Source organism: Barbus barbus (genome assembly GCF_936440315.1).
Source record: "Barbus barbus genome assembly, chromosome: 29".
NCBI classification, from domain to species: Eukaryota; Metazoa; Chordata; class Actinopteri; order Cypriniformes; family Cyprinidae; genus Barbus; species Barbus barbus.
The window spans coordinates 18,722,864-18,738,508 of record NC_136757.1 but is presented as its reverse complement, the minus strand read 5'-3'; the positions used below and the strand labels follow the sequence as shown (position 1 = coordinate 18,738,508).

Genomic DNA, 15,645 nt, shown 5'->3' with positions numbered 1-15,645 from the left:
ATTCAAGTGAAGAGTAGGCTTTTCTCACTAAATGGAAGCAAGCTGAATATAGTTAGCCTTCTCTAGTTATTAATTGTATTAATGCTTATTTTAGTTAAGTGCTTAAATTGTAAATATGCATTTATTAAATTATTTTATGTAGTACATTTGTATTTTGTTGTTTTTGTATATAGTTATAGAAGCATATCAACCAGGTTCCAGAAATAATCACTAAGGCTGCTTCTGAAATAAGTCTCTTAAGTGAAGTGAAGTGAAGTGACATACTGCCAAGTATAGTGACCCATACTCGGAATTCGTGCTCTGCATTTAACCCAGCAGTGAACACACACAGCAGTGAACACACACCCGGAGCAGAATATGCACATTTTCACATATTTTGTCCCTTCTATTGCTATCAATATGCTGCTACTTCGAGAGCGAATCCCGCATAAATATGCAGATGTCATTCCCAAAACTTTTCAACGTGTGTGTGGGCAAAAAACAAAGTTCTACATTTTAAATGGATTGCTTAGAAAGCTCGCAAAGAGTGCTCATAACCAATAAAGCTGTCACTCTTTGTTCATCGCGATCTCACAAAGTTCTGTGAGGACCAATGAATCTCAATATAGGCCTATTAACATCGTGTATCCAACCCCTCCCCCCAGCCACCCTCTTTTAAGGCAGTGCCCCAGACTGCCCCCCCCCATTTAAAATGCTCTAGACACGCCCCTGTTCCTTCGTTCATACTAGTAATTTGTCTGGTATTTTCATTGATTACGTCCTTCATGCCGGTAATCGCTCGTGTATTTTCTCCGATCATGTTTTCCAGAGGATCAGACCGAGTGTTTATTAACTGCGAAAGAGCTCCGAGTTGAGAGAGAATAGCAACAAACGAACGCTCAGTTTTCTGTTGTTTGGCAGCTGGAGACTTGCATGGAGTGTCCAGAAGTGCAGGGAATTCCTCCTCACATAACATAAATTCGTCAAATTCCATGTCTGTTTTGGCATAATCATGTAAATTTTCCGCCACAAGATTGCCGGAAACTTGTGGCGTTTCATTATCTGCTTTGCTAGCAGGACTAGCCTTCATCTGAGATGCTCTTGTTCTTTCTTTTTTTCGGACTTGCCCATTGTGTCACGTTCACGTAATGAGGCAGTTACTATTTAAATAATATTCTAAGTTAAGACCGAGTAAGAAAGTCGTTTCTCAAATGCACTACAAGCAATTTAAGCTATTTGAGTTTGTGGAGCATACCAATCCCTCCCTCCCTCCCTACTTGGAAATTTTAGGAACAAACCGAAAGTTATACCTTCAGTTGGAATAGGCGGAAGTCAGGAATCAGGATTTTGTCATTTCATTAGAATCTTTCCCAATGACCTTCAACGGTGAGACATTTGTTTTCAAGTGTTTAGGCTAAGTTTGTTGTATTTAAATATGAGTCTTGACTGCAGCGGTTCTCAATTCCAGTCCTCGCGCCCCCGCTCTGCACATTTTGTATGTTTCTCTTATCGCTTCAGACGTTTGTTCTATTCAAAAAAGCGGTTTATGTCTCTTTTTAGCGTAAATTCCTCAAGATATAAAAATTTATTTATTTATTTATCAATAAATAAAAATAAAATAAAAAATAAATATTTACTGGTCCTAAAATGTTAATTTTCTATGACTTAATTTGCCATTCATTTATTCATTGTATCAATCATCTTTTTAGATTAATGTCTAAGACGACTTCTTAATATGTACAAACAGGTTATTTACCCTAATTGTTGTCACATTTTTATCATATTTTCGGTTTTATATTTAAAAAAAAAAAGGTTGTGTAAGGCGTTATGCAAGGCGTTATGTAAGGCGTTGTGTAAGGCGTTATGCAAGGCATTATTCTGTTGTTTTGTAGGCTACTTTTTTTTACATCCAGATCCACAGAATATGCTGTTTTTGTAATAATTGCTGAAATTTATATTATTATTATTATTCAATTAAGGGTAATATATACCCTCTTAAATAATTTTTTGTATTTTTTTTTTTTTTTTTTTACCTTTGTTAGTATATGTTCCCAGGAGAATACTTAAATACTTAAAGTGCTCTGTTTTCACTAATTTTGTATTTAATATACTTAAAATTATTATACTTCCTAAAATAATTTTAAGATCATCTAGCCAAGTGTAATCAAATGTGCTATTTTGGGATATCGTGAATATGAACTAAAATGTGCTTAAAATATTAATTCTTACAGGTTTTACAAGTTACAGGTACTTTTCCAGTCAGAGTGAAAGTGAAAATGTTTTGCACTGATCTTTTATGGTTGATTTGTTATGATTTAAATGTTGTCTATTGTATGTCTCTTCATGAATTATGTACTGAAAGTATTGTACATAACAATTCAGGTCAATTTTGATTAATTCTGTGGTGGACAAGAGCCTGGTTAATGTTAACATCACATTTCTGCACTGATCAATCATTAAAGCTAATTGTGAAACTTACCTTTGACCATATCATAAATTATATATATACATTTATTTATTTATTTATTATAAATTAAATTTTTTTTTTATTTCAAATATTAAATTGGAGTGGGAAATCAACAGCAGTGTATTTCTATTTAGCTATGGATGGGGCTTGTTTTGTTTTTTTTGTAAATTTGTTGTTTAATGCCCTAGTTTTTATTTTGTCTTAGAGTGAAGCACTTCTAAGCCTTATGTATGTCTGGTGTTACGTATATGGATCTTTGTTTTTTTTTTAGCTTAATCTTTCTGAGCTTAGAGTATTGTATCACTCGCAAAAAGTAGTGAGCCAGAAAAAACATAGATGAACTTAATTTATATTTAAATCAGCACTCTGTTGTTATGTTTATATTAGTGTAAACTCAATATTGTCATTTTGTCATTTCAGCTCTTTTCAGAATGCAACTGCATACTCAGTTGATTCAAGAGGAGACTTGCCATGTGTTAAGGCTAAACAGAGAAATTTGATCTGTCTCTGGGAATCTACAGTTGGTTGCAAGAAAAAAAAAAATCTTTTCTTAGCTCCTTCCTACTGGGGCCTAAATGTTCTACCAAAGACTCCGTAAACCTTACTCCATAAGGCTACCAATGTTTCTGTGTCTAAAAATCCTTCATCTAATGTGTTGAAGAACTCCTAACGACGAAACATTTACCTGCACTTTTAAATGCACTAAAAGGTTTATATGAACATGATTAACTTGGGATTTATTGCTGCTGTTGTCACTTTTAACTTCGAACTGTGTTTCAGTGCATGTGCTCGTGCTGAATATGAGGTAGATGGAGAATGCTGCCCCATGTGTGCACCAGGTATAGTATATTTTGTGTAATGTTGGGTTCTGCCTGGCAACTAACCAAATTAGTAACAAATTTCAAACACTTTCAAAGTTTCATAAGCAAACAAAATTACGTTTACGAAGTTATATTTTCAAATTCAAATTATGTAACTTAAATCTCAGTTTTTGCTTTGTTGTGTGAACTAGAATTAACTAGTAATCACATCAAAAAGTGAGGTCATATGCTTATTTTACAATGCAGTAATAGTAATTCATTCAATCATATGATTCTTGCTCTGGGAACCCATGTTTTTTATTGGTATTTAATGCTTTTATGATGTATCTCTTCAAATATATTTTTATGGTGTTTGCAGGAAACCGTGTTTTTTGGCATTGTACTGTAGATACCAGCACCACTTGTGTTCCATGTCCTGCATCAACTTACATTGATGAACCTAATGGTTTTGAAAAGTGCTTTACCTGCTCTGTGTGTGATGCAAGTATGTTCTCCTAAATTAAGAAGTGAAATAATTTATTTTCTAGTTCATTACTTTTATTTATATAAGAAGGTGTTGTATGTTATCCACAGGCAATGGACTAAGAGTAAAGAGAACCTGCATAAGCTCCGCAGATACTGTTTGTGAGCCGCTGAAGGGATTCTACTGCATTGAGCAAAATAAAGACAGCTGCAGATTTGCCATGGGACACTCTCAGTGTAGCCCTGGACAATATATCAAACAAACAGGTGGGTGTATCTGTGTTTTTATTTCATATGAGAACTTGAACAATGGCCATAAAGTGGAAAGACAACTACATTTACTTAGTTGATTGAGACACAAGAACAATGACAGTAGTTCTTTTAATGCCAGACTCTTATTAAGACAGTCATTATCCTAATATTCTTTCAGGAACAGCAAGAACTGATACTGTATGTGGTAACTGCATGGAAGGCACTTACTCTAATGGCTTTTTCACTGCCTGTCAGCCACATACAAAGTGAGTGACTTCAATAGATTTGCAAGTCTTAAATAAACTATTTAAATAAGTCCGGACAATCTAACGTTGTTCACGTTCATAGATGTGAGACAGAGGGACTTAAAGAAATAAAACCAGGGACAGTGTCATCTGATGCTGAATGTGGGAATTCAACTCCAGTTGGTATCATTGTTGGAGCCATAGTTGGTGCAGTTTGTATTTTACTGACTGCCATCGGGATCTCATTCATTTATTTCAAATTAAAACACAAAAGTCAGACCCCTGAAACAGGTAAAAAAGACTATAATATATATTTTTTTAAATCCAGTATAATTTTAACATGTTGTGCAAGTGTTAATATTTTTTTTTTATGTTTTAGATACAAATAATTGCCAGCTACCTGTACAGGAGAGTGTGTCTATGGAAAGTCGATGTGACCGTGAACCAGTAAGTGAATATTAAGCTGTGTACATGAAACAACTAACAAAACAACATTTTAGTGGGTCATATCATGAATAATTACTTTTTTTAGACAGTGCACTTTTTATGTATTTGGATTTATTATGTGTTCAGAAATTTGATCCACCCTGTCACAGCGAGATAATGATGAGGGAGGATAAACTATTATCTCTAAATACTAGTTCTGCATATTTTTTGTATGCTTTTTAATGGATGCAAAAATGCACCCTTTAAAAAATGAGTAGAAAATGCAAAGTAGAGAGATTTGTTGGGGGGGGGTAATTCAAAATCATATATACTAAAAATTTTATACTAATCTGTTATATTTTGTAAGAAAGAATTATGAGGACATTGAAGATCTTGAAGATGTTTATTGCAGCATAGCAGTGACAAAGTACATGTTGTACCTTGTCAGAATGAACCGAACATCGCTCAAACTATTTATACACTTACTACCCTTCATGTAAATGAAGTTGCTCCTGATGTAACAGCTGTGGCCTGTATGTTAATGAAGTTCCGAGACCTAATTGTCTGAGATAGTTCTCAGTGTCCCACACCCATTCCCATTCTACAATTGGTCACCATTTGCTCAGGATGTGATCATCCCAAATGATCATCTTCTCTATAATAATTAAGCCATTTTGGGAAATGAGCATGATGTGGAGTGGAATCTGGTTCGGGGCAGACTATAGTTTCTTACAATTTTAATGTTTTTTTTTTTTCTTTTCACTTTTTACAGACATCAACAGTGACTCCTCTTATGCCAATTAGCAAAAACCCTGAGATGGACAGGCCATCTGTCCAGGGTGTTTCCCAGCCTTTGTCCTGAGACACTTGGTAGGCTCCAGCAATGGCGGCACTAATTTTCCGCGCATTTCCTCCACCGAGAGAAATAATGTGCCGTGCACACGCAAAAATTAGTTGAGAAAGCCATTTGATTGTATTCTAGTAAAAATGAAAATTGCAATGCTCGGGTAAACCGCTATAGAGCTGCTGCCGCTATAGAGTTATGTGACACAGAAAATTTAGCTTTGCTTCACAGGAATAAATTATATTTTTAAGTATATTAAAATAGAAAACCATTATTTTAAATTGCAATAATATTTCACAATATTATTTTGTGAAGAAATATTCAGCAATTTTTAGATACAGCCTTGATGAGCCTATGAAACTTATTTAAAAAATTTACTGATCCCAAACTTTTGAATGGCAGTGTATTGTACTGTAAAAAAGTTTTCTCAGACAATGGTATAAAGAATGTTTTTACTCAGGTGTCCAAAATGTCGAGGAGCGTCTCGCTGCAGCCTGCGGTGGACATCCAACCCCGCCCACATCCAAGCGTGACATCACAAGCCACACCCGTGTCCAAATATGTCACATTCTTATTATTTTGAAACCGAAGAAGCATCGATAAGATGAGTCGAATTGTTTGCAAACCGCTAAAAAGAAGTTTGCTGTGTTGGTAAGTAAAAAACAAATCTTTTGTCTTTTTGTCTTTAGACTTAACTTTGACAACTTGAATGTGTGCGTTGTTTGTGTGTATGTGAATAAACAACAGTTTGGCATGCTTCGTATATGTTTTGAACTGCACACAGGCACCTTATTACTTAGATATCAGTAACATATAAACATGTATGTATGTGTGTGTTATCCAGCAAGACAGTGAAATGATGCGGTTCCTCAACCAAGATACTGTGCAAGGGTTCTGTGATCAGTGTCATTACAAATATCATGTGTGGGGGCAGAGGTAAATACATATGTGAGAGGGATAAAGTGTGTATATGAGTAGGTAAGAGTGTTAGGTATTATATAAAAAAAAGGGTTATTAAAAAAAATTGCACATTCAGTCAGAGTTAATTTTATGTCATAAACATCAGTGCACTATATATTTATTAGTGCACTGATTCTTACAACATTATAACACTCATCTCACCGACTCACTCACATGCATAAGATATTTTAATGATATACACTGATCACAGTACCCTTGCACAGTAACTTGGTTTAGCAACCACATAATTTCACTATGGATAACTCTGTGTTTGTGACAAATTATCTTTGTATTATTCTATATTAATGGAAAGATCACATAATGATTGTCAATGTTTGTTTGTCATGTTTTACAGCATTCTACGCATTTTTGGTCCTAGCTTGATGCAGAGCAGGTCTGCCGGGATGAGGGGTTCCTGCTGCAATTTCAACAGTAAAGAAAATTACTTGTTACAGTTCACTTGGAGGACCACATAAGCCATGCAGTGGGAGCATTTCTCTAGATACTGTATCGATTGATTTTTTGTGGTTTAAAATCATAACTATTCTTGTATGCAGAATGATGAGGTAAATACTATTTAGTATGACAAATATGTAGTGGACCAACACATACGTATTCTGTATTTTTAGCAGGAGCACCAAGAGGACATAAAGTGGAAGTTTGTAAGAGACATTGGCCCAGTGTTGTGCTGGATACAGAGTCACCGTGAGTTATTCTGTGGGGAGGTGAAAGAGCCTCCCTTACTCCAGATGGACGGTAGAAATCAACAGAATGCCATCAAAGACTACCTGGGGTCAAATCGGATGTCTTTTTATTCATCTCTCAGGACCTTAAGTGGGACACTCACATTGACTCCATTGTTAAAAAGGCCCAGCAGAGGTTGTACTTCCTTCGTCGGCTGCGAAAATCAGACCTCAGAAGACTACGGAGGGTAGTCCGGACTGCTGAGCGAATCATTGGTTGTCTCTTTTCAAGTAAATTATGAGTTTTTATGTAAGGATTATTATGCAAATATATAAATAATATAGTGTCCCATATTCAGTCTGACATATATGTCTGACAACTTGAATAATATATTCAAGTTGTCAGACAAGTTTTTTTTAGCACCAGCCGCCACTGGTATAAAGGTCCTAGATTACATGTAACTCAACTTTCAAATATAGGTTTTATGGAGTGTTTTCGCCCTACAGAAGGATTTTTTTCAAAGATGTTTTGTCAGCTAAACAGTTAAGAGCACAATCCATTGAACACTTTGTACTTCTATTCCTTGCAGCCTTGTTTTCAATCCTGCCAAAAATTACTAACCTTACTAGAGTCTATTATCTTTTCATTGTCGGTTACAAATGAGTCATGTGAGGATGTGATGCTGATCGATTAATCTTTTCTCTCCTTAGAAAAAAGACATTCAACAAGCATAAGATTCTGGGAATGGAGTAGGAAGTCAAAAGTGATTATGGGAAGGGAAAAGCATTCTGCAGCATTTAACACAAGACAAGTATGTACTGACACCATGGCTCATGGACACAAAAATGCAAAAGCAAGGCTTAAATGATATGACAGAGCTTCATACCATTTGTGCCAAAAAAAGAATTCTGTTATTATTTGTGCATTTTGTTGCAGTTGCTACACTCTAGAAATGGTTCTATAAAGGTTCTTTTTACAAACCGTTACAAGCTGAAAACCCCTAATTTTGTGTTTGTACTTTCACTTTGCATTTTGTGTCCCTAAATAACTGAAACCAAAAACTCCAGAAGTAAAAGGTTATTAATTGTAAGGGTTTGGCAATTATCCCGTGACGTGACATACGGCCAAGTATGGTGGCCCATACTCGGAATTTGTGCTCTGCATTTAACCCATCCAAAGGGCAAAGTGCTCAAGGTCGTGGTATTGAGGGTGGAGAGAGCGCTGTACATTCACTCCCCCACCACCTACAATCCCTGCCGGCCCGAGACTCGAACCCGCAACCTTTGGATTACAAGTCTGACTCTCTAACCATTAGGCCACGACTTCCCCTAAAGTTTGCACTGCGCTGATGGATTGTTGTATGACATCAAAGTAGGCCTGCCGCAAGAGCGATTCGAAAGCATGGAGCCGTCTGCTCTGCTCTCTATAGCTCTCGTGGTATTTTGATGTCATACAACGATCAATTGGTGCAGCGCAAACAACCAACACCAGGTTATTTTAGGCAATTTAGAAATCCTGTGCTGAACGTGTCCCTGGGAAGTGGCACGTCTGGTCACCTTATTGATTGGGCTCTTTTCCCCTGCAGATCCCCCTTCACTGTGGGTGAGGAGGAGAAACCAGATCCCGACCCCATGCCTTTGCCTGCCATGGACCCCAACCCCTGTGCACAAGTCTGCCACAGATGCCCAATCAGAGGACCACACCACACTGTCTGTCCCAGAGCCAGTGAAGCCGCTACTTATATCCTGGAGCCAGTTCTGCCTCCTTTGCTGGTTTCATCTAGCTTCCTGGCTACTCTTCATCCTCCTGCTCCACCAGCACCGATCTACAAGCCAGTCACATCCACAGTGGTCTTGCTAGTTACAGCCTAAAAGTGGCTGTCCGATCCCTCGGCTTCACGTGGTCCCTTCCTCTGGCATTGTCTTCTCTGATCCACCATGTGATCACTCCTCTGACCTGCCTATCCTTCCTTCCCCTGAGTTACATTGTCAGCTACCCCCTCTTTTCCCTTTTTGAGGTTCCAAGAGATTGCAACTGTGGGGGAACCTTAAAAGTTTGGGTTTTTTAACGTTTTTGAAAAGGTTCTAATTGTAACCCTGCTAAAAGAATATTAATATAGGCTATTATTATTATTATATAATTCAAATTTTTCATGAATTATCACCATTAGCTAATAAAAATGGGACAAGAAATGCAGTTGGAAACTATGTTTATTACTGCAGTGTGGATACCAATACAGTACTTGTGTTCCATTTCCTGTATCGACTTTTATTCAACTATACATTTGATTACACTTTAAGATATGATGTCAGCATGAGCTTGAGTCTGTACTTTCTGCCAGGAGCTATTCTAAGATTTTAATTTTAGGGGGGCTCAGCCCCCAGTGAGGGTATATAAATATAAATTAAAATAAAAATGGCAACATGATCGTTTTATAAAGTATATGATTATGTGCTTCATTTTCACTGGAGGAAACCGGTGGTGTGATGAGGGGTGAACGCGGCGAAAACCTAGGCTACAATAGATGGGGAACCGATGCTCCCCCCATGATATTTTGTAAATTGTATTTATGACAAAGAACTGCACAGATGCAGATAACAACCTATCGATAAACACAACTGGTCCTCTGTTTCTCGCTCTGAAAAGGAGCACTGAAAGTAGATTGAAGTCTGCCGCCGTTTTCATATGAAAGTTAAAGGTGACTTTCTGCTCGTCACCACAAGCCGCGCCAGTGGAAGCCTGAAGTCTAATGTTAAAGTCTCCAAAATGGCGGTTTAAAAACAACCAGGACAAAGATGGTGGGGCGTTTTCCAAGCTGTACGACATGACAACGATGTTTGTGATTTTTCTTTTCGGTAAGACGAAGAGCATTGTGCTCTGGTTTTGTTACGATTCGGAGTCAAAACGCATCAACGCCAAAATAATAAGTATAGCAAGAGATCGAAAGTGAAACTTATAGTACTTAAAATTATTCTCCATGTCAATTTAATTAAATAACGATATTTTAAATGGCGTTGGTATTTTAATGGTATTCTTTTTCCCAACAGCTCTTTTAACACTAAGCAAGTTCGGAAAAGCCTGCGGCCCGAGTGAATATAAATCAGCCTCTGGAGAATGCTGTCCAATGTGTAATATTGGTAACGTTAGATCACCAATCAACAAACACATTTTAAATAACAAGTGACAGTAGCCGGGTTTCCAAGTTTTTTCTAAGAATTTAAATTATGCACAAAATTGGAATAAAACATTTGCGATCAAGCACCGTTTCCATCCAACAAGTCAAAGAGAACAAAATCGTCACTTCCTGATAAACCTGTAGTACTATAGAAACGTAGGAGAATATTATCATTTTCATACAGTCAAGACATTTCTGGGAGGCAATTAGAGAAATACTTTGACGACAGACTTTGCTCGGGCATTTAAGAATGACCATAACATTTCAGATGTTGTGGAATTACATCGGTCTGCTGGTTAGTCAGGTTTTGCCGTCCCATTATAGCGCAAAGTCACATGACTTTTTTGATGCGCTTGGAGGAATTTATATCCCATTATTCGCATCAACCCTTTTTCTCACAAGTCAAAAACCACCTCAAGCGAGCGTAAAATCTTTTTTTTTTTTTTTTGCGAATTAAGGGATTTTTATTCGAAATTTGGCGTTTCCATCACTCGTTTTCCCTGCAATACCTCAAAATACGCATTAAAATGGGGTGATGGAAACCCGGCTACTGAAGTCCTTTTATCTGATTTCAAACAACTCCTAAAATAGCATTTTACTCACACCAGCCTACGCAAATGGCTTCATAGCTGTCTGTCTACAATGGAAGCATCTGTCTGAAATTACTATTTTATCTTTTTGATTTAAAAATAAGTTTTATTTTTTGTGAATTATAATCGATATATTATTTGTTTTTATTATTACTACTAGGTTTGTTATAGTTTAGTATTATTTTCACTTTAATATAGGAATAATATGTTAGCTCTATATGTTATATATATATATATATATATATATAATGTATAATTTATATGCAGTTTATAGCAGCCATCCCGGTTTATAATTCTTGTATACAGTTTTCCTCAAAAATACATTATACAATATATTCTTTGTTTTTATACAGCCAATTTAACTTATTAAAAACCACGTCTAAGCACAAATAAAATAAAGAACCTGCAAAATGATATTTAAGAATGTTTTAATTACATTCTAATGAATGTTGCAACATTGGACTTTGTCTATTCAAGTATAAATTGTGTGTATATACTAATATGTGCACGTGTTAAAGCAATGTGGGTGAGTAGCCGACTGATGTTGCTTTTTTGTATTAAAATTCTGGCTTTCTAATGCAAACAGTCTCTGAAAACTAAAGGAAATGCAAAAAGTGTAGCAACCATCCCCACTCTCCCCTATGTATGTATGTATAGAAATTGAATTTCTGCAGCAGCAAATGAAACACCGATAATAAGTGAAAACATGATGGAATATATATATTCATGATAATATGCAAGCTTTCTCATTGGGATCATAATACACAGATCAGCTTGCATCCAGTGTAGAATTTTCTTTTTTTTTTTTTTTTACCCCAGTTAATTTCTGTCTTTAATCACTTATACTGCATGTGGTAGTTTTAAAGTAATACAAACAACATACAGTTGGTATCGTATGCATTTAAATGGGTTAAATATCTGTTTTGCTTTCTTCTTGGCAACTAAATAACTTATGTGTTGTTTGTAGGATCAGTTGTTCGGAGTGACTGTACTGGGGATTTAAGCACTACATGCAAACCCTGCGGTCCAGGAACATTCATGAATGGACCTAATGGCCTTCATAGCTGTTTCTCATGCCGTGACTGTGCTGAAAGTATGTTTGTAATTTATTGTATTTTTTTATCACCTTCAGTTTTTGTCATTTTCTATCATTTTTGTTGCTATGTGCTTGTTTTAGGTCAAGGCCTTTACATCCAGAGTACATGCACTACAATACAAAATACCATCTGTGGTGTGATTGATGGACATTACTGCATTGAGTACTCTAATTCACAGTGCATTCATGCTCTAAAACACAGTGTTTGTGAACTAGGGCAAGAAATAAAAACACCAGGTATTGTTACAGAGTGACAGAGTATGCGTGTACAAACACACACACACACACACACACATATATATACATATATTAAACATGGATAATGTTTAAGAACACCGTGTCTCTTTACAGGAACAAAGACTTCAGATACAGTTTGTGTGAACTGCACTCATGGGTTTTATTCTTCATCAGGTCTGACCTGCACCAAGTGGACAGAGTAGGTGAAATATTATTTGTACTCGCTGTAACATTTGCTTTTTTTCTGTTAATTATTATAATTATTAATTTAATCTTTCAAAGTTGTACAGCTAGGGATGAAATACAGACAGAAGATGGCAGCTCTGTTAAAGATGTCACATGCACACCAAAAAGACGGGAAAGATATTATCTCATATTGCCAGTGGCTTTAATACCATTTTTCTTCATTTCTCTATGGCTTTTCCCACAGAGTGAGTACATGCAGGATTGATCTGAATTTAATTTCCACAAAAATTACTAAAAGATAATGGTTTTACTGGTGATTATAAAAATCAAAGACGAGAATTTTTATTCTGTTATACTATATTTTCACCAAAAATATTTTCCTTTTTTTATAGGTCATAAACTAAGTGTAAGTCCTTTAATTGTTTTAATTTAAATGTCATATGATGATGCATTTTTTTTAAACAATTGATATTAGGTCATTCTATTAATATTGATTATTATACTTAACATGTTTAACTCTTTAACAGTCATTTTGCTCTTTGAGTTTTTTTGGGTTCATGAATTGCCTGGATGTTGTCTGATATTTTTGGTGTTACACTCAACAGTGTCCTGTTGAAGAAACAAATTTAGCAAATTCAACACATAACTTTCTTCATTCTAGTCATGCAGGTGAGACAAAATTATAATAAGCCTAATATAAGTACATATTGTTTGTTTACAGGGAGGAAAAGATAGAGGAACTATAGTTGTTTCCAAAATGCAAGTCACTCCACTTGCTGGATCTTTGTGCCTCAATCCCTGCATCTCTCCAGCCGTCTACAACATCTTCTCCGTATGCTGTGACCTTGCCGTGGTGGAGAAGCTTGAGTACCTCTGAAAGCCCAATGGAAGCTTTAACTTCAAAAGTGTGTTCAAGCACACCAGGGTAAACCCATCTAGGAGGGCAAACAAACAACAGCAAAGACCCACTCATCCCTGACACAACAAATAGGCTGTAAAAGTGGTCCATGGTATAGCTAAAATGGAAAAGGTCACATACAAAAATAAATATCAACTAATGTTTACACTTTGTATCGTATTAGATTGTTTCATACAACAGTGGTCTTAACCTCATTTGCTTTTTAAAATAAGAACAGCAGTTTCTTATTTCGTCCTTCATTCTATATATATAAAATACACCTGGATAGGGCTGGGCTCCATTCTTAAGTATTTATCCCTATGACCTAATCCTTTCAAATCCTGCTGTGTAAGAGCTTTGAAGGGATGAAGTGTGTAGGGGACCAAAAAACTGTTCCTTGGAACGCTGTGTCTGCATCTTCTATGTCAAATTAGATATCCAAATAATTATAGGAGCAAAAACCACATGCACCCTTTAAAATCCTTCATTCTGAAGTGGCCAGTTTTGAGCACTTTGATTTGGAATGAACCTTCAATATGGCGACCTTGATTGTTCTCACTCTGAAGTGCCTATCCCTAATGTCCAGGGGTGGAGCTAGGGGTTGGCCAGGGACTGAAGTGTGTGTTCCCCCCAACCAAGGGGGACAACACCACAACAACTTTTTTAATTTTATTTTTTTCACAAGAAAAAAAGCTCTGTCTCGTTTTTGAACTGCTAAGACTGAACAGAATGTGATATCTAAGAATCAGAATTTGATGGTGAATCAACTTCAAATCATCTTTTCTATTATGTATATTTCATATCAAGACTTAATGGATCATTGAAGCAAAAGGAAGAATTAATAAAATAGTTTTTTTGCACTGCTGTACTTGTTTATTTTCACCACAAATAACTTTTTAAAAAGTTTTATAGGTTGTAAACTTAAATGTAAATTAAGTCATTACATTTAAATAATAAGTCATATGTGATGTTTTGCAAGAGTTGGTTTAATCACATATTACTTCTGAATTGTATGTATATTATACTTAACATGTTTAATACTGTAAAAAAAAAATGTTAATCACTGTGTTGAAAGATTCTGATGATCAATGATGGATTGTGATGTTATATTAACCTCTTGGCTTATGTGTGTTTAGCTAATCTTTGTGAATCTAATGTGAATTTTATGAGTACAACAAAAGTCTTTTAAAACAAAACATTCTCATTTTCATAGCACAAATAGTTGTGAGGCACTACATAACATTTGTCATACAGTAATTAGCCCATATCAACAGCTGTAGATGTTTGCATTAGCCTAAAGTTTGAGGTGTCCTGATAATGTCAATCAATAAAAGGGTCATGGCGAATCGACTGTCCGGCCAGTCTTCAAATCATTTTCTCTATTATGACTATAAAAATATTTTCTAATGTGTTGGCATCGTAAACAATCTGGCATGTACATGTGCAAAATATTATAACCACAAATAATAATAATAAACTTTATATATATATATATATATTACGACCGAAGGATCATTGCCTGAAGCAAAATAAAATAGTAATAAATTAAAGAAAAAAAATACTGCAATTGCTTCATATTTTTTAGTGAACAGCAACAGTTCTGTAGCTGTAGCATTTTTCCCTGTAAAAAATTCTGCAATTTCTGTAAAGAGACAGTTGAACATGTTATACTACACTGTACAGCACGTGAAAATAAAATATCCATTACTGAACTCAAAATAGCTTGAAAAGGAATACAAAGCATGTCTGTTGGCAGTCAATAAATATGAAAGATGCTGTTCTGAGAAATATGTGACCCTGTCTGTGAAATCCAGGCTAAAGTCTCAAAATCTAATTATGAGATAAGAATCAAACCATTAATTGATTTCAACCATTAATTTCACTATGATTTCAATCTTTGACATGGCCTTACTCAATCAATATTAAAGGTCTCAACGGTACATTTTCACAGAATGTTCTTTACATTATGAAGGATGGTTTTATGTAGAAAACAGTAAAAAAAAAAAATTACTTTAGCTGGGTTTTCACAGACATATCTTAAATTTAAATAGAAGAAAATATATTTTATACAATACATTTCGAAATAAATATAAAAAATATATTTAAATATTTGATTTTGGCTGCTTTTTAATATTTTCTCTCAGTGGGATGTGGAGACAGATGTCTGTATGTTAATGCACTGTGTGTGTGTTGTCCATCTCAGAAGTTCAAAGTGTCTGAGGTTCTGTAATTCTTACAATAACATTCTGTTCTGTAAATGCATTGTCTGCTGGTTTATTTAGCTACTTTTCAGCACATTAAGTATGCCACTTAATACTTTAAC

General features: G+C 35.5%; 3 protein-coding genes across 16 annotated transcripts in view; all 3 read left to right on the top strand.

Annotated features, from left to right (window-relative positions):
• LOC306849709 (uncharacterized protein) overlaps nt 1-15,645 on the top strand; it is a 919,849-nt gene that overhangs the window by 763,490 nt on the left and 140,714 nt on the right. The window lies entirely within an intron of this gene.
• LOC306849023 (tumor necrosis factor receptor superfamily member 5-like) lies at nt 682-9,581 on the top strand. 10 transcript variants are annotated; one of them, XM_079383863.1, is made up of 15 exons: nt 719-1,365; nt 2,867-3,155; nt 3,227-3,285; nt 3,626-3,751; nt 3,841-3,996; nt 4,160-4,247; nt 4,330-4,517; nt 4,606-4,673; nt 5,425-5,522; nt 5,957-6,147; nt 6,812-6,888; nt 7,086-7,161; nt 7,283-7,430; nt 7,851-7,951; nt 8,726-9,576. In XM_079383863.1, the coding sequence occupies exons 3-9, from the start codon at nt 3,273-3,275 to the stop codon at nt 5,512-5,514; spliced, it is 729 nt and encodes a 242-aa protein (XP_079239989.1). In that variant the 5' UTR covers nt 719-1,365; nt 2,867-3,155; nt 3,227-3,272; the 3' UTR covers nt 5,515-5,522; nt 5,957-6,147; nt 6,812-6,888; nt 7,086-7,161; nt 7,283-7,430; nt 7,851-7,951; nt 8,726-9,576. The 10 variants fall into 10 exon arrangements, with proteins under 10 accessions (XP_079239994.1, XP_079239993.1, XP_079239989.1 ...); XM_079383867.1 differs by having other exon boundaries at nt 708-1,365; nt 2,867-3,285; nt 8,726-9,581; XM_079383870.1 differs by having other exon boundaries at nt 2,867-3,285; nt 7,089-7,161; nt 8,726-9,456.
• On the top strand, nt 9,856-14,671 carry LOC306849521 (tumor necrosis factor receptor superfamily member 5-like). 5 transcript variants are annotated; one of them, XM_079384618.1, is made up of 8 exons: nt 9,856-9,995; nt 10,188-10,277; nt 11,873-11,998; nt 12,083-12,238; nt 12,353-12,437; nt 12,521-12,669; nt 12,817-12,830; nt 13,146-14,671. In XM_079384618.1, exons 1-8 carry the CDS (start codon nt 9,890-9,892, stop codon nt 13,299-13,301), a joined length of 882 nt encoding a protein of 293 aa, XP_079240744.1. In that variant the 5' UTR covers nt 9,856-9,889; the 3' UTR covers nt 13,302-14,671. The 5 variants fall into 5 exon arrangements, with proteins under 5 accessions (XP_079240744.1, XP_079240741.1, XP_079240742.1 ...); XM_079384615.1 differs by lacking the exon at nt 12,817-12,830; XM_079384616.1 differs by having other exon boundaries at nt 9,886-9,995; nt 11,873-12,238.

Coding starts and splice junctions, on each gene's coding strand:
- LOC306849023 (XM_079383864.1), top strand. CDS start 3,162: ATGAACATGATTAACTTGGGATTTATTGCTGCTGTTGTCACTTTTAAC. Junction 3,286..3,625: donor CTGCCCCATGTGTGCACCAG/GTATAGTATATT, acceptor TGGTGTTTGCAG/GAAACCGTGTTTTTTGGCAT. Junction 4,674..5,956: donor GTCGATGTGACCGTGAACCA/GTAAGTGAATAT, acceptor GTTTTTACTCAG/GTGTCCAAAATGTCGAGGAG.
- LOC306849521 (XM_079384616.1), top strand. CDS start 9,890: ATGTTAAAGTCTCCAAAATGGCGGTTTAAAAACAACCAGGACAAAGAT. Junction 9,996..10,187: donor GTTTGTGATTTTTCTTTTCG/GTAAGACGAAGA, acceptor TTTTCCCAACAG/CTCTTTTAACACTAAGCAAG. Junction 12,438..12,520: donor ACCTGCACCAAGTGGACAGA/GTAGGTGAAATA, acceptor AATCTTTCAAAG/TTGTACAGCTAGGGATGAAA.